A 17,605-nucleotide genomic window follows, 5' to 3' on the forward strand; every position below is an offset into this window, starting at 1 on the left:
TTAATGGGTTAATGTTGGACTTGTGGGCTTGGGCAGCATTGGGTTGGGATGTTTTTGTGATGCACCTTTTCTTTACATAAAACTCTCTCTTATACGTGAGTCGCCGTGGATTTGTTTCTCCAAAGTACCTAGACTATTACACACCCTAAGAACCTCCTGCCAGTATCACTGGCCAGAAAATAGGAAAGAAGGAGGGAAAAAAGGCTTATATTTGTATCAAAATGGTAGATCTTTGGGGTAGAGGAATTAAAGGCAAAATTTTCTTCTTTAACTGTGATGTCTTTAATGAGCATATATTCTTTTTACACTTTTTTTTTTTAATTAAAACCTTCAGTTATAGGTGGTGCTGATCTCCTAAGCTAAATTTACTCACGAGATTATGGGTTTGTCAATCATTTTGCTTTATCAGCCAAAGGCACCTGCCAGCACCAACAAGGGCGGGTGCCAGCCTCCAAGGTCACGGGCAGCACAGACACCCACATTTCCTTTCTCAATTAAGCTGTGCCTCTGGCCTAAGTCAGCAACCACGTCTGAGCCACGCACAGTGGCCCTTACAAGCCATGGGACCTTGCTAGGGGTGGGGACTACTTTGAAGATAACAGGGAGGGGGGAAGAGGGAACAAAGAAAAGGGGCCTCTCAGCGGCTGTCTAGGCCAGGACTCCCTAAGGAGCCCCAGCTGAGGCACCCACAGGGAAGGTAGCTGCTCTCACCTCCTTGACCACCAGCCGAACCCATGGAGAATCCTAGATGGAACGGCCATCTTTTTGTTTAACACTGAAGCTTCTGAGATCTGCCAGGACTGGGGGGGCTTCTGGAAAGAACCTCTGCACCAGGAGAACACATTGCTCCTCTGGTGCACCAGAGGCCCCAGGCTCCCGCAGAGCAAAGTCAGAGACCCTTCCTCGGACCCTCAGGGAGAGCCAGGAAATCGGTGACCAAGAACTCGGTCTCACACAAAGCCCTTCTGGTGGTATTTCTCTCAGCTTCTAAGCCCAACAGAGAGGCTGAGCTGTGAGACATTTCAACGATGACCAGGCCTGGTCCTGACCCTGAGAGGCTCTCGGTGATAAGGAGATAAAGTTCAAGCTAAAAGGGGGTGCCCAAGGAGGAGGAAAGATGGAACGTGGGCTGTCCCTCTTGGTGAGACACCTGGGAAAGCTTCCTGGAGAAGGAGGTGTTTCATGTCACACTGAGTTCTGACAAGGGGGGAGCTTAAATTGTGATCAGTAATTCTGCCTCAGCCAGTCCGTCCATTTTCTAGGAACTCCAAGCTGCTCTTACACAAGTGGGAGAAGAGGGATAGAGCTTGCAGTCAAGTGGGAGAGCCCATCGAATCTTACCCCTTCATCACTCAGAGAAGCCCCTTTTCCCTGGGCCAGCATTTGTGGTCTGCCAGATTCCCCCTTGCCCTACATGACACTGACCAAGCACAGAACAGTACTTGCCATGGCCGCTGCCCCAGAGAAAAACCAGCCAAACCAGTCTCGCACCACCACCAGCTCCCATGTGCCCCCGCAGGACCAGTCAGGCCAAGCCCACTGGAGCTGGCATCGAGAAAGCCATCAGGTGAACAATCACCAGCAAGGGACTCTCATCTGAGCAGTCAACCATCCGAGACCAAAGGGCAGCCTGTGCCAGGAAGAAGAAGCCCCACAGGAAGGGGCACAGCAAAGAAGGAGAAATGGGAACGACAGAGAGGAAACGGGAAGCTGCTGCGATGGGCCTGCAACCAACGTCACAAAACAAAACATGTAAGAACGTTATGAAGGAGAAGAAAAAAGAATGTTCTAAAAGACCACTTTGCTCTCAGTTTTGATTCAATCACAAAAAGAAAGGGGGGGGGGGGAGAAAACCACCCTTTGCTTGCCCCACCGCAGGTGGATGGCAACCCTGGCCTGCCTAGTGTAGCCTTTGCAGCCCCAAGAAGCACCTCAACTATGAGGCGCCTGTAAATTTACCCAGTTAACCACTCGGGCTCTTGCTGGTCTCTAATGTTTGTGCACCTTCTCTCGACCATCACCAAGGCCCCTGAGTTCTACTTTCTAATCTTAGACAGAGCTGTGATCTCTCATCAGCCCCTCTTCGAAAATTCAAATGCCAATTCCTACCCAACGGGCCTGCTTGCCTGGGCCCCACACATACACTCCTGAAGCTTGGGTCCACTCTGAACTACTACTAGTCCTCCTTTCTTCGCAGTTCAAGTACACGTGAAAGTCATTTCATTTTTGCCCCTCCTCTACAGCACTCCTTGGGAATCATCTCTTGGCCCAGAAGCACACTGAGTGGAAAGGGGCTGCTTTTGCTAGCCCCTGAGAAGGCAGACTACTGGCAACTGTAGTCATAAAGGGCAGAGGCACTGGCTCACTGCTTTCAAGAGGGGCCTGCGCAGTAATCAGGCCAGCCCATGCACCCAGTGGCAGTGATATGGGAGACGAGCACTCGTCTTCATTTTCAGACAACTAAGTGAGGGTGTGCCACAAAACAGAACGGCCCTGCCAAGAAAACACGGCTGCAAAAAGACGCGACCGAGGTGGGTGGGACAAACGGCACTGCGATGTCTCCGCTCTTCCCTGGTAGTGGCTCTTCCCATGGCAGTGCTCAGCCAATGGAGCAGAACTCCTGGGGGCCATGTGCTGTGGGTCAGCCAATGGAGTAGAACTCCCGGGGGCCATGTGCTGAGGGTCTTTCTAAGAACGTTTGTATGTTCTGTTGAAAAACGGGAGAATGGAAGTGTGCCTGCTCCTTAGTCCTGATGTGAGGGTTAAGTGAAGAAATAATTCTTAAGTGCTTGGCGGTCTGGTGCAGAGGAACAGAAGAAATGGAAGCCGATAAATTCATGCTGAATGGCTGATTTTAACTCCTCATTGCCACATGCATGTTCACAGTTGAATCAGGCACCCCAATGTAGTGCAAGACTTCACCACTCTCTATAACAGTGTTTTCCCCGAGGAGGAGGAAAAGTCAGCAAAAGCCATAAAGGAGCGAGCAGCTGCGGACAAGGCACTGGCCGCCACGGAATGCAGCACGGAAGGCACCGGGACGTTCACTCAGACCCCAGCCCTGGCACCAGGCTTCAAAGTGGTTTAAATCAGAAAGTCTTACAGAGTTAAAGCTGCTGAAACCCTATGTGCATTCAACTAGATAGCAATGGATCTTTTAAAAATATCTAATAAAATATCATTTCAAAGACAAAAAAAAATTAAGAAAGCCTTCAGCTAGACCCAGCTTAGAGACTGTCCCAAGTGGCCATGCCTCAGTAAGAGTATGGTCAGACTTGCTGGGCCACCACAAAACTGGATCAGTCACCGCCCACGGGCACAGCTGGGCTCCTGGGCAGGCCTCACCCCTGGGAAGACGAGAACATCCACGGGTGGGAGCACACAGTGCTCAGAGATCCTGCGCACCTGGTTCAGTCAGCAGTGAGAGAAATGAAGCCACCCCAAATGTTCATACAGTCCTTGTGATACCACAAGTACAGATGTGTGAAAAAGCTACTCAGGAAAATAACCAAAGCAAGATTAGGTCTCGATGACAAATGGGGTGCTTTTTTTGGTTCTATTTTAAATTTTCTCTATTTTACTTCTAACATTTCCTTGCTCCAAAAAGTTCCTATAGCAGTTTGGTCCGAACTTTCCACTAATAAGTATTACTTTTTAAAAACACAGCCAGGCTTCAGCCACCACTGCCCCCAGGAGAGACGACTCACCCCCCTTCGCTCTCAGCATCGGTGAGCGTGGTTCCGGAAGTGGCTGTGAAGTAGATAGAGCTGGAGCCAGTGGAGTCGCTCCTCTCCCGGCCAAACGGGAACCTTCGCCTCCGAGCCACTCGCTGGTGCTCCTCCAGGTGGGATCTGGAAGGCAGATCCCTTTCAGTGGGGGGCCATAGCCGCCCCACCCAGCCTGACTGCCCTCACCACCACTCTAAGCCGAAGGTAAAGAAAAGTACTGGGTCTCCACCCTCAGGAGAGCGAGAAGGGGCAGCTCTCTGGTCCCAGTGGGTTGGTGCATGCCAACCAAGTAGCAGGACAGAGTTCCAGCTGCTGCCAGACTGGAAGGGTGAGGAGGCAGCAAGGAATGGGTACAAGGCAAGGTCCACGTGTACTGCTTCACTGCAAAGAAGCTATATAAACTGGTCTTCCCTAAAGATACATAACAAAAGCCAGAACACACCCCAGCTGGGAATGCCATAGGGCTGGAAGAAGTTGGGGGCAAGGGGACAAAGTAGCAGGAGGCCCCAATACTCACCGGACCTCCCCAACAATCTCTCCAGCAAGCCCCTGCAGCCGGCTCCTCAGCTCCTCCACCTCCCGCTGCAGTGCCACGAGACTGGTCAGCACATAGTCCAGGCGGTCCAGCACCTCCTCTTGCCCTTCTCGTGGAAGGCTGGGCAGCACCGCAGCATCTCCAGCCTCACCTGCGGCTGCCCGCAACGGCATCACTGTAAGGAGGAAGACAGTGGCCTCCGTGGGCAATGGAGAAGAAGGAGTCTTGCCCTTGGGATTGAAGTACAGCTTATAGAGAAGACCCTTCAGGCTAAAATAGCATTTTTTCACAACTAAATCATAGAAACAAGTTCCAAGGAGCTATCTGGGGCAGGGGCAGAGGCTGGGGCATGAAGGCTCTAATCGCTAACCAAGAGTCTCCTGCACCAAGACCTTCTCCCCAAACTCATCAGCACTGTGGCATACCACAGCAGATGGTGCAAAATGCCCAATTGGAGTAAGAAAGTCTTTACCTGACCCCACAGTACCCACATACGAGGAGCCAATGCCTACCACACAGCTAATGGAAATTGAGCTCACTTTCACTTCACAAAGAATGGGAAAGAAAATTCTGAGCTCTACTCAAGGATTGCATTCAGTATCATCAGAAAAGAAGAGAGAGAGAAGTTACTAAGGCAAAAGGTAAACTAGACATAGTCCATACAGACGCCATAGGTAAAACACTAAGTCTAAGCCCACTGACCAAACCTTGAACTGAGGTGCAGGGGATTCAAAGAGTGAAATGCAAGCAAACTGAGAAGCACTGAGGTACCTCGACTGGCACAGGTAAAACCCGGAGGGGGCGGGGGGAATCAGGAATGCTGAGGTACCTCGACTGGCACAGGTAAAACCCGGAGGGGGGGGGAGAGGATCAGGAATGCTGTACCAACAAACCCAGCAAGTATAAATCCTGTTAAAGAACACCTACTAACAATACACATATTACACTGCACAGCCAACAACGTTTTAAGAATGTAGAGCATGAAGGATCCTCAGGCCTCTTCCTCCCAGCCTCAACAGAGGAAAACTTGCGAAGAACTTTCAAACAAAACACGAGGGAAGGGCAGGAAAGCGAAGCATAGCAGTCCTAGGTTACTGCAACATGCACCATGCTGCCACTCGGTTGCAATCTAGTCATCTCTCTTCTTAAGCACTATTTTACTATCCTTTCAATCAACGGCTGCCCAGAAAATTAGGTTCCCAATTGATAATTTCTATTTCTACCCATATTTGTTCAGTGACATTCATTAAATTTTCATGATGGTTCAACATTTGCCTTTTGAGGGGGCTTCAAATAGTTCCTGGAAAAACTCCATGATATTTCAAAGCCATTTTCCACAGGCTTCTCGAAGAGTCCTCTAATTGCATTCTGGCTGTTCCATTTCCCTGCTCTGGGGTCTCTGCCCCTATCTTCTCATCTTTGCTTTGGTCACTGTTGACCTTTGGCTCTCATGCGATAATATTTTAACGGAGTAACTATACTCATGGATAATATCCTGTATTTTTTGTGCCAATCTTTCACTTTACTAAAAGGTATCCTCCAGATAGTTTCAGTTGAAGGTTTAAAGACTATCTCAGGACAAAAACATCTCAGGAAGTCTTCTGTCTCAACAGGCCTAGTATGGCCTAGGAAGTCTGGACTGTTTAAGAATTTGAGTTCTGTCCCATGTTTTCCTCCCATTCTCTCAGGGTCCAGCTAGGATGATTAGATTTGTCGGGAGTGGTAGCTGGGCACCATCTAGTTCTTCCGGTCTCGGGGTAGATGAGGATGTGGCTCATGTAGGATATTAGACCTGTAGACTTAATTTCTTCTCTGAGAAGTTGGCTTCCTTCTTTTGCTCCTGAAAAATAGGGACCAATAGTTCTGTCCTATTTGGCTGTTTGTTTTTAAGACCCCAGACACTATTCACACCTCACTAGGGTGCAAAACATGAACTTTGTGATGCCAATTAACTGAGTTGTCCCATGAGACTAAGGTCCTAAGCCTTCAAAACCCAGAAAACCAATCTTGCAAGGTGTTTGGTTATATCTCAGAAGTATCTAGAACTGTGTTCCTGTATGAATATATATACATGCACACTCATTTGTATATATATACATATATACACGTGCATATAGATACTTTTCTATCAATGCACACCTGAAGGCTTCAAAAAGTTTGGGAAAATTCCATTATCCTTCCATTCTTTTCCTACAGTCTTTCTGAAACCCCTTTTATGTACAGATTCACATACCTATCCTTACATATATATGCCTATGTGACCATGCACTCATGGTGATTATTGGTGCTGCTGCCTGCCAAATTACGTAGGCTGAATTCTTTAGTGCAAACATCCTTTTTTTCCTGTGTGCCTCTTAGAGGCACTTTCTTTGATCAGGCGGTGCTCATCACCCCACACTGTGCTACCATTCTCATCCCCAAAAGCAAGTGTCTACCAGCTAGAGAGATTCCCCTCCACGTCCCTGGTCACCACAGTGAACAGTGGTTCCTAAATAGATACCTATTCTTGTCAGGGTCACACAGTATTTTAGAGTTGGTAACTCTTTGAAGGTTCTTCCAAAATTAACTTTTCCAAACCGACATGGCAAAAATCAAACCCAGCCTTGGTGAGCAGAAGAAACACAATTAACATGGGATGAGCTAATGTGAACACCCCTCTATTAAGCAAAGATTCTTAAAGGAGTGAACATGAAAGTTTTGCAAAACTGAAAGCCCTGGCATTTCAGCTGTGGCTGGCTTCCCCAGTGAGCTCCCAAGCCTGTGCTGTGGAAAAGTCCACTGCACCAGGTGATCAGGCCCAACTGCCACTTACTTGCTTTCTCTGTGAAAATCCCAGGACGGTTACTCAACTATTTGAATCTTGGTTTCTTCATAAGGAGGACAAAAAACTTGGACTCCATTGTCTTCCATGTCTCCTTCAAATCCTAATATAAGCAACCCTCAAGACTTTTACTTCTCACCAGATTTGTTACTTTTGCACTTGCTACACACACTAAAACACAACACACAGGAAGTGGCCAGAACTGAAAGTGAAAGTCTTTCGCAACATACTTTCCTGGAATTGCGGGGGAACCAGCACGAAAGATGAAGACTGCTTTCCTTTTCCATAAGCTTCCCAGGCAGGTGAAACCCTTCAGCAGTCTTACTGCCCTGCCCTACTAAAGGGGGCCTGGGCCCCTGGCCTCGTGTCAGCCGTGACCACGACCTCAGGGGCTGGCTCTTACCTTGGCGTGCGGGCTCTGAAGGCCGCCTGTAGTCCCGGGAGCTGGACAGGCTCCGGCGCTGCGTGCGTTTCCACCGCTGGATGTAGAGGGTGCACAGGACTCCGAGGCCCGCGGCCGTGCCCAGCAACAGCCCCAGACCCGTGCGGGTGCCGCCCAAGGCGCCAAGTCTAGACATGCTGCACCTGTAGACCACGGGGCACTGAGAATGGACAGATTCGGGAGCCCGGCCCACGACCTCCGAAGCCCTGGAGCTGTCTCTTTGCCCCGACCTAGCCTCTCCCCCCTGCAGACCTTGAAACTCTGTCAGCCGACTGCCCCCACCCCGCGGGCTCGGACCACCGCGCCTCTCCTCCACCACCACCCCATTCCTAACCACGGAGTCCGGCTCGGCGCCTTCAACCCCTGCCCAGCCTCACCCCGGGCGCCCAGTGAACTCGCTGCCTCCCGGCTTCCCCAGCACTCTCCCCGGGCAGGACCTTAACTTTGGCTCTCAGACTCTGACCGGGCTCCTCACCACCATAGCCGCAGACACGGCCGCCAGCGCCCCACGCTGTCAGTGCTCGTGACGTCATTAAACGGCGCCTCCGAATCCGCGCGCTCTGAGAAGGCGCAAAGAGATGACCGCAGAGGCCCCGCCCCCGACGCCTGTTTTCCGGAGGGCGGGGCTAGCAGAGGGCGGGAAAAGGAAGCGGAGATGGGGCGAGGCCCGCGGGCGGGCGCCCGAGGGGCCTTCTCCCCTGGGACGACGATTACTTGCTGCTATCCCGACCCACTCAGCTTTTCCACGCCTCCTGTCTTTGCTGCTTCTGTTGCCTCTTCTCCACCTGAACAACGCCGCCGCGGGGAAGGCGTCTTCTAACACTGCCAGAGCGCAACTTTTATTACGTTTCACTTCATCGCTTTTAGAAGTTTCTGCCCAAACCATCTACGAAGCAGTGGGCGATAGTGCCTTTGGCAGGTCAAGTTGGTTCAGGCCAATTGTTGATTTATCCACAACACCCTGAGTTTCTAGTGTAAGCATTTGAACAAACCACCCCAGCACTAAAAAAACCTTAAACCTTATGTTGTTGGCCAGTTCAAGACATGAAGAAATAATAATTTATAAATTATCAAGGATTCGTGGGGGATGGAGGGGAGCTGATACCAAGGGCTCAAATAGAAAGGAAATGTTTTGAAAATGATGGCAACAATTATACAAATGTGCTTGGCACAATGGATGTATGGATGCATTTTGAAAAGAGCTATATGAGCCCCCAATAAAAGGATTTTTAAAAACCAAAAACCTTATGTTGTTAGGTTTCTGGAATGGCGTACCCCGGTTCTTGCTTCGCAGCGCTAAAAAGAATTCACATGGCAGAAGCACGTTTGTAATCCAAGTAACTTTTATGAGGAAAAGGGAAATTTCAGTTATTTGCAGGAAATCCCAAGTGGCCTGAGAGGAAGGGCAGGTCCCTGCCCTGCACCCTGCAAGAGCGCATGCTCACAAGAGTGACAGCCTTACCTACTCCGTCTGGGCAGGCGTGGCTGAAGGCACTGGTCGACCTCACTGGCTGAGTTTGCGTGCAACTGGGTGATGTCAGGTGGCTGGGCTAGTCTGTGCACCCAGGTGGACCGCCCCCCCTGGGCCTAGGGCCTTGTGTCTGAGCATGCTCAGATCAGTTTGGGTCTTTCCATATGGAGTCTAGTTAGGGTGCCTGATTTCTTTCCGGACCCCTTTGTATGCAGGCTTTGGGGAGTTAACCCCCTCAGTCCCAATTCTGGCTACCTAACATTATCATTATTATTCTAAGCAAGGACAGGTCCATAATCTGTTTATTCACTTCCACAATGTAAACAGAATCTTTGAAAGTCATTTGTGGGGTCTTAGGGAGGAGATGAGCCGGTCAGGTTGCGATGTAACAATGATGAGAAATACAACTTTCCTCTAGTTCCTAAATGTTTCCTCCCCGCTCCCACTACCATGACTCGAATTCGACCTTGCAAGTCTGGCTAGACCAGAGGATGTACACTGGTACAGATAGGAACTGAAAATACAGGGAATCCAGGGAAGATGATCCCTATAGGACCAGTGGTGTGAGTGGCGAAACAGGGAGGGTAGAGGGAGAGTGGGTAGTCAAGAGGGAACCGATTACAAGGAACTATATGTGACCTCCTTCCTGGGGGACAGACAGCCGAAAAGTGGGTGAAGGGAGACGTCGGACAGGGCAAGATATGACAAAATACCAATTTATAAACTATCAAGGGCTCATGAGGGAGCGGGGAGCGGAGAGGGAGGGGGAAAATGAGGACCTAATGTCGGGGGTTTAAGTGGAGAGAAAATGTTTTGAGAATGATGTACAAATGCGCTTTACACAATTGATGTGTGTATGGATTGCGATAACGGTTGTATGAGCCCCTAATAAAATGTTAAAAAAAAAAAAAAGAAAAGAAAGTCATTTGTGATTCTTCTTTTGTTGTTGTTATACATTGGGTGGATGAGAGTTGATCAGATTATCTAAATCGTTCAGATGTCATTTAGATCAATTTGATTTCCTACTTTAAATCTGTGGTGATTTTTTTTCTGTGCCCACTAGTGACTCATATTTATAGTTTTCATAAATTTTTATATTTCCACTTTTGTAATTCTATTGGACAATGCTTCCAACTTTATGTTAGCATTTCTTAAGAGTTTAAAATCTGGTTGTTGTGTTGGTACACTGAACTCCTTGGCTGCAAGAGCTGCCTCTGTCCCCTCCTCGCCACCGCCACGAAGTGGATGTTCAAGGAGGTCCACTCGTTGGAACGCAGATGCGTGGACTCCGCGAAAATCCGCGCGAAATACCCCGACAGGGTGCCGGTGGCTGTGGAAAAAGTCCCTGATTCTCAGATTGTTGACACTGACAAACGGAAGTACCTGATTCCAACTGCCATCTCTGTGGCTCGGCTCAGGTGCATCATCAGGAAAGGATCCAGCTTCCCTCCGACAAAGCCATCTTCCTCTTGGCTGGGCTAGGTGCACCACTCCTGTTTGTGGATCTTGTAAATAGCTGGCCGCTTACAGTTACTATGCAGCCCTAGTGGTGCATTTTTAACTGGAATGATTTCTTAATTATTGGAAGGTTTTGTTCCTTAGATTAGTAAATTATCAGTTTATTTTGAGCTTTTCTTTTTGTGCATTGTGCTCATGGCTGGAAGCCCAGGGAACTTGTTCTTCTTGTTTAATGAAGACATTTCCACAGTGAATGAGGGAGGTGAGGTATTAAGGTGAGAGAGAGGGAGATGACACATTGGTTCTGGATTATGTTTGAAGTGTAGGTTGCTAACTATTCAAAGCATCCAGATTAAATCCTTAGCAATCAGAACACTTGCTTCACTAGATTTTTGCCAACCGCCAATCATGTTGGATTGAGCTAATCTGTCACTCTTTCTGAAACATAAGGTAAATGTTTAACAATACAACTTCTCTTGTAAAGGCAAAAAAAAGTTTAAAAATATTTTTTAAAAGGGCAAAAATCTAGTGACAGACAAAATTTGTAGGCCAGTCCTTCCAAAATCCAAAATCTATATCTTAATATTTATTTTCCCATTGAGATTTTTTGACTATACTCAAATTATATGTACACTATAAAGAATAATTTTAAAACATCCTAGCCCAAGGTATAAAATTTCACCAATACCTCCTCATTTTAAAAAAAAGTGTTTTGGGAGAATACTTACATACAAAATGAAGTTCTGAGTTAACAATGTCTGTATATATTGTTCTGTGACATTGGCAATGAGTCCGCATGGTCACTATTTTCAACTCTGGTTGTGATTTTCCCATTAATCTAACTTCCTTGTCTCCCTTCCACTACCCTACCTGTTACTTTCTCCTCTTTGACCTGGGCCTACATTTTTTTAAAGATCCATTTCAACTAGATGTCCTGAAAACTTAACCATCCTTGTCTTGATAATGATAAAATAGCGCTTTCCCTGTTTTGAAACGGTTGATTTTGTTTTGTTTTCTTCCTCTCTCGTTATTACAGTAATAAGCACTTATAGCTTTTATAATGAGAAGAGCTATATTAACTTTGAAGGAATGAAAGCTCTCCTCTGGAGAACCTTCAGGGGAATGGGCACCAGTACAGATCTCTTCCGGGCAGACGGCCAAATTCCTTGGCACAGAAGAAAGAGGAGCACTTCCAATATGGGATCTGTTGGTTAGAACATTTCCATGGATAGTCTCTCAATTCCCGGGGCTTTGATTTTTGCCAGTGCCTTCAGTGCATCCTGGACGTCATCCTTCAGTACTGTCCATTCTCGATCATATGCTGCTACCTTCTGGAATGGAGGCCAGCCAATGCTTTTTCGTGTAGTGCCTCTGTACCGGACAAGAACAACAGCTGTGCAGTGAGCCACCCATAAAAGCAGAAGTACGGGGGAAAAGGAATGCCACCGTCCAGAGCTGCCACTGCAATGATGTTTGTCAGGAGTGACGAGAAGCCGAGGCGATAGGAAGAATGGTGCCCTTGCGCTGCCAGATAAACAGTGAGAGGGAGGCCAGAAGGGCCGAGCAAGCGGGGGAATTCATTTCCCGTTAGATATTAAAGATGTTATCTGGAGGGCATGTGGCCTCAGGAGTCCTCAGCATGGGGTGGGCAGCCCTGAATGAGCTCTCTGTCTCGTGCTGTATCTGCAGACCAGCTTTGCAATTCAATAAAGCCCTTGGCAGCCTCAGTTACGCACTGCCCTCCAGTCTCTTCCCAGCCCCTCCCTAGCCCCGGCAGAGAGACCCCCCAACTCCTGTTCCTGCTCTCTGCCCAGAACATGAGCCTGGCTCTTCTCAGAGACGTGGCATAACCAATGCCTTCAGATGGTGGCTTTACCCTAAGGTGACCAGACGTCCTGCTTTTGGCGGGACAGTCCCGATTTTTGGCGTTTTAAAAGAGTCCCAATTTTTGGAAAGAATACACAAGCTAGGGAATGGTCTATTTAGTCCATCTAGACCAAATGTTTAATCAAGAACCACCCCTCACCCCCGGTCAATGGTGTCCCGCTTTAAATCTGGTCACCTTACTTTACCCCCAAAGTTCTTGACCCTTTTTAAAGGTGTTCTTCTTATTATTAAATATGACTTCACAGGAAATTGTTCACTGTCGATGAGTAAGTGAGCATGAGTAAGTTCCACTCTTACTTTGCCTCCTGGGTCCTCCATCCCTGTCAGGATTGTAAGTCTGAAGCCACTTGGATTCTGTAGGAAGAGGCTATGGGGTTGGGAGAGAGACCGCTGCCAGCCATCCCTAGAAACAGAATCTCCACCCCCACCCACCCCGCCCACCCACCCCTTTTTTTTTAGCTTTTTACTGTGAATTGGGTGACGATTTTCAGAGATCATGCTTTTTCCATCCAACCATTCATTCATTTCATCTCATTTAGTGCAACCCCTCGATGGATCACCACTTGTCCACTCCCTCCCTGTGTCTCCTGTGCCATCCCTCCTTTCCAACGCTTCTCTTCTGAGCTTTGTCCTTGACGACATGTGGCCCTTTTGCCTGTTCTAAGGGCATCCCTCGTGTCCTGCCACCCACAAACTGCACTACTTTTTCAGCTCTATCTCGCACAGCACTCTCGTCTTTTCAGCTGGGGTCTAGAAGTCATTGCAATGGCCACACAGAATGCACAGACAATGCTGAAGATTCTAGAGTTTATTGTTCTGATTCAGGTGGAAATGCTCGGGTTAGAGTTGTTCAGTCAGGACATGTTACCAAGTTCTTTTGGGTCTGCCAATAAATACGCAAAGGGCATGCCACTGTGCTGGAACCCTTAACCCAAAGGTACCTAGCTCCAGCTCCATGGGTCAGCCGATCCAGCTCCCCTGATTGAGTACCCACCTCTCCACCAGCCAGCTTCCTGCCCAGGAGCACTCAGCTTTTGCTTATTCCATCCGGGGCCTGGGAAATCCACCACTCTGTCTCCTGTGTTCAACTCCTGGTTCTGCGGTGGCTGCACCACCAGCTTCCTCCAGTGTCAGAGCTGTCTCCTGGATCAAAGAGTTGCCCAAAAGGCACCCTGAAGTGAACTCCTGGCTCTTCTCCCTTGCTGACATTAAAATGCCCTTTCCTGCTTCTAGATGCCACGCTTGATACTCAGCTCACAGCTGAATCACATGATACAATCAGTGTCTGCCCCTACCTCCTTACCCAAACCTATTAGGAAAAAGCTGTTTGGTGGGAGTTACAGATACGATGGTTAGAAGAGGCCACATGAAATAATGCACTGCCCTGCTCTTCACGAGTGTGGTGGTTCCCCTTGCAGACTTATTTCGGGCTGAAAATTGAGCCATGGGGTGAGTTCATTTCTAGACGTGAAGGGAGGCTAAGGGCCAGAGTTTCAGGAGTTCTACAAGTCTCTCTCCAACCAGTAAGTCTGGTCTCTTCTATGATTATGATTATGATTTTGAATTTTGATTTGAATTTTGAATATTTTTTATCCCACACTACCCAGGACCTAAGAGCAGAATCTTTGATGTGGTTTTAAAAATGTGACATTACTCACTACAGCTTAGTCAGTAAGCTGGCCAATTCTGTACTAATTACAGCCTTGGAAATCCTCTGGGCCAATTCTGCCCAGATGGCTGCGCTGAGAGCTGGATCACCTCAAGGGCAGCGAGGACCTTTCTTTCGGAGGGGGGGGGGGCATTCAAGTTTTCCCAGAGGCCCTTCAGAAGAAAGGGCTGGTAATCAACTTCCAAAACGTCGGCCTGTGGCTCCTGGACGGAGCATGGGTCTGTTCTGAATAAGTAGATTGGCCGTGAAGTGGATTTCACTGGCCAGCACTGGTTACCTTGCTTTACAATGTGAGTATATTTTTATCCCCAAGCACCTACTTAGTTTTGCACATTTTGTGTTTTATGTAAATACAACTGTTATTGATTGGATTGTTTTAAAAATGTGTTGTAAATCCTAATCTTATGTGGCTATAATCAATCCAACTTGGGAATGGGTTGTCTTTGTTGTATCAATGAATTAAGAGTAGTGTCGGGCATAGGCTCCCAAATTTTCAGACAGAAAAGTTGCTCAGCGCCGCCCTTGCAACTAACACCGCATGTCATCATCGAGGGGAGAGTGTAGGGATCTGCGTTTGCAGCAGCCCCTGGCTCACTCCAGTGACCCCCAGGGGGCGGTACTGCCCACTGTGGGAAACACCGGTGTGTGTGTGTGTGTGGGGGGGGGGGGGGATGGTACCTCCACTGAATCTCATTTAAGATATAAAAGAGATCCATCAACCTAGTGGAGCAAAGATAAGGGAGACAGATGGTAAGACACGTGGAGATCTCGAAGGGACCAGGAAGCAGATGCGGAAGGGGCCAGGACCGCCCTCCAGAACCCACAGAGAAGCCTCTCCAGCCTTGGAAACGCTGAGAAGATCCAGTTCGGTTTGTTACAGTAGCAAGGGTGGTTCGCGATAGCAGCACCGGATAACTAAAACAGAAACAACCACCTCAAGGTCATCGAGTCAATGCTGGCTCCTAGTGACCCCCTGTGGGTCTCTGAGACCATAACTGTTCATGGGAGTCCAATGCCCAGTCTGTCTCCTGCGGAGCGGCTGGTGGCTTTGAACTGCTGACCGTGTAGATCACAGCCCAGTGTGTAACCACCACCAGGCCAGGCCACCAGGCCTCCAGATAAGCACTTTTCTATATTTTCCCCAAGATTGGATTTTGCACTCTGAATGTTCATCGCTGTGCATTTTCCATCACAAGGTCAGCAGTTTGGAGCCACCAGCCACGCCACAGTCCCCTGCAGAGTGACAGCCTCAGAAACCCAGGGGCAGTTCTACCCTGCCCCGTGGGTTGCCACAAGCCAGAATTGACCCCACGGCGGTGAGTTTGGGTTTGGAGTTAAGTTTTCCACTGGATGAATTTGCCCAAACCGAATTGCTTCTACTTTTGATGGACATCACAGTTGTTTCCAGCTCTGAGCATTCTTGCGCATGCGTCCAGCTGTGTGGGAGGGACACTTTCCCTGAGGCTAGCGTGGGAGAGCTTAGGGCTGTGTCAGATAGTATGCACATTTTCAGCTTCACAACCCAAATAAAACCCACTGCCCCTGAGTGGGTTCTGACTCAGTGATCCTCAGGGTAGCGGCCTCCTAGGGCTTCCCAGGGCTGAAGCACGTTGCCGGGGAAGAGCCAACCTTTTAGTTTGCAGACAAGCACCTGAACCACTGTACAACCAGGGCTCCTATGCCGCTTTACTAAATGATGTCAAATTATGTTCCAAAGGGATTATTGCATCCATCATACAATTTGCATTCTCAACAACAGTCAACATTACAGCTACTCTCCACCTTTCATCAATGCTTTTACAGTCTGTATGTTACTCTATAAGGAGCCCTGGTCTCTTCGTGGGTTCCAGTTTGACTGCTGATCTCAAGGTTGGCAATTCAGCCCCCCCACCGTTTCTGCGGGATGAGCCTGTCCGCTACTGTAAAGCTGTACCGCCTTGGAAACCCGCAGAAGCAGTCCGACTGGGTCCTATCGGGGCTCTATGGATCAGAATGGACCCAGCTGCAGTGTAAAAGAGTCTCTCGTTGTGGGTGAAAATGTAGTTTGACAAAAAAATAAGTTAATTAATTAAAAAAAAACAAAAATGTAATTTGACTTACATTTCTCCCATCTAAGTACTGACCAGGCGAGACCCTCCTTAGCTTCCGAGATCAAACGAGATCAGGGTGGTATAGCCTTGGGCACATTTCTCTAGTACTAGTAATATTAAGCATCTTGTTATGTTTATTGGCCATTTCAATTTCTTCTTTTGTGAATTGTCTATTCATTTGTCTATTGCCTTATTTTTTTTCCTTCACTGGTTAGTTCTTTATATAGTCTGAGTATTAATCCATTCTTGTTTTGACAAACGTTTTATTGAATATAAATATGTCTTCTCTCTCCAGCTAAATGTTAGATCTGGAGGGAGGGACTGGGGAGGACCTAGAATAATGAACCAGACCAGTAAGGGCTATTTAAGGTTCCTCCTACACCCCTTCTATTTAAAATGGATACTTTGTGGTTTGAAACCAGGAAAGGCAGGCGTCAGGGTTGTATGCTTCCCCCATATTTATTCAATCTGGGGTTTTTCAAATAATCGGAGAGGCTGGGTTATATGCAGGAAAGCGAACGTGGCACCAGGATTTGAAGAAGACTCATTAACAACCTTCACGATGCAGATGACACACCTTGCTTGTTGAAAACAAAGACTAGAAGCACTTATTGATGAAAATCAAAGATTACAGCCTTCAGTATGGATTACACTTCCACATAAAGAAAACAAAAAAGAAGTCCTTGTATCGGACCAGTAAGCAGCATCATAATAAATGGAGAAAAGATTGAAAGTGTCAAGGATTTCATTTGACTTGTATCTGCCATCAACACTCAATGGAAGCAGCACCCAGCAAATCAAGTGATGGATTAGACCACTGAACGAATCTGCCGCATAGACCCCTTCAGAGGCTGACACCCAAAGATGCCTCTTGGAGGACTGAGGCATTTCAATCTCATCTGCATGCAAACGCTAGACAATGAATAAGGACGACTGAGAAGCATGGACACCTTTGCCTTACGGAGTGGGCAAAGGATACTGAAAGTACCTTGGGTTGCAGGAAGAAGGACCCACCTGTCTTGAAAGAGGTACAGCCAGATGCTCCTTAGAAGAGAGAGTGGCGGGCGAGTCTTCAGCTCAAGTACCATGGACAGGCTGTCAGGAGGACCAGGCCCTGGAGAGGACATCGTGTTTAGCAGGGCAGTTCAAAAGAAGTACCTCAACAAGATGGGTTGACACAGGGGGCCGCAGCAATGGCTCCAACGCAGCTCTGATTGGACCAGGCCCTGTATGGTTCTGTGGCTTAGAAGGTCACTATAACCGGGCTGGGCCGGGTGGGCACTAACTGATGGCACCTTATAGTGACCCTCTCTCTCCACTCTTGCTAAGTGCTGATGGGGCGGGCTACTGGATGGGCTGTTGCTTTTTGCTTGCTTGTTTTGTTGTCTGGTTTTGTGTGTGTGTGTGTGTGTGTCTCAACCAGTGAACATGGAGAACGAGTCCTCTGGTTGTGTGTGTGTGTGTGTGTGTGTCAACCGGTGAACCTGGAGAACGAGTCCTCTGG

General features: G+C 48.2%; 1 protein-coding gene across 5 annotated transcripts in view; it reads right to left on the reverse strand.

Moving 5' to 3' along the window:
- The window catches only part of RMDN3 (regulator of microtubule dynamics 3), a 24,879-nt gene extending 7,746 nt beyond the window's left edge, over window positions 1-17,133 (reverse strand). The window contains exons 1-4 of one of the 5 annotated variants that reach the window (XM_045287694.1): window positions 17,116-17,133; window positions 7,488-7,669; window positions 4,246-4,438; window positions 3,708-3,851 (exon numbers count right to left, since the gene is read on the reverse strand). In XM_045287694.1, coding sequence (XP_045143629.1) covers window positions 3,708-3,851; window positions 4,246-4,438; window positions 7,488-7,662 — 512 coding nt within the window. In that variant the 5' untranslated portion in view covers window positions 7,663-7,669; window positions 17,116-17,133. The other 4 variants (XM_004712710.2, XM_045287692.1, XM_045287693.1 and 1 more) reach the window with 4 other exon arrangements.
- Window positions 17,134-17,605: the final 472 nt, after the last annotated feature.

The sequence above is a fragment of the Echinops telfairi genome, unplaced genomic scaffold (genome assembly GCF_000313985.2).
Source record: "Echinops telfairi isolate 266 unplaced genomic scaffold, ASM31398v2 ScPeMD7_18;HRSCAF=68, whole genome shotgun sequence".
NCBI classification, from domain to species: Eukaryota; Metazoa; Chordata; class Mammalia; order Afrosoricida; family Tenrecidae; genus Echinops; species Echinops telfairi.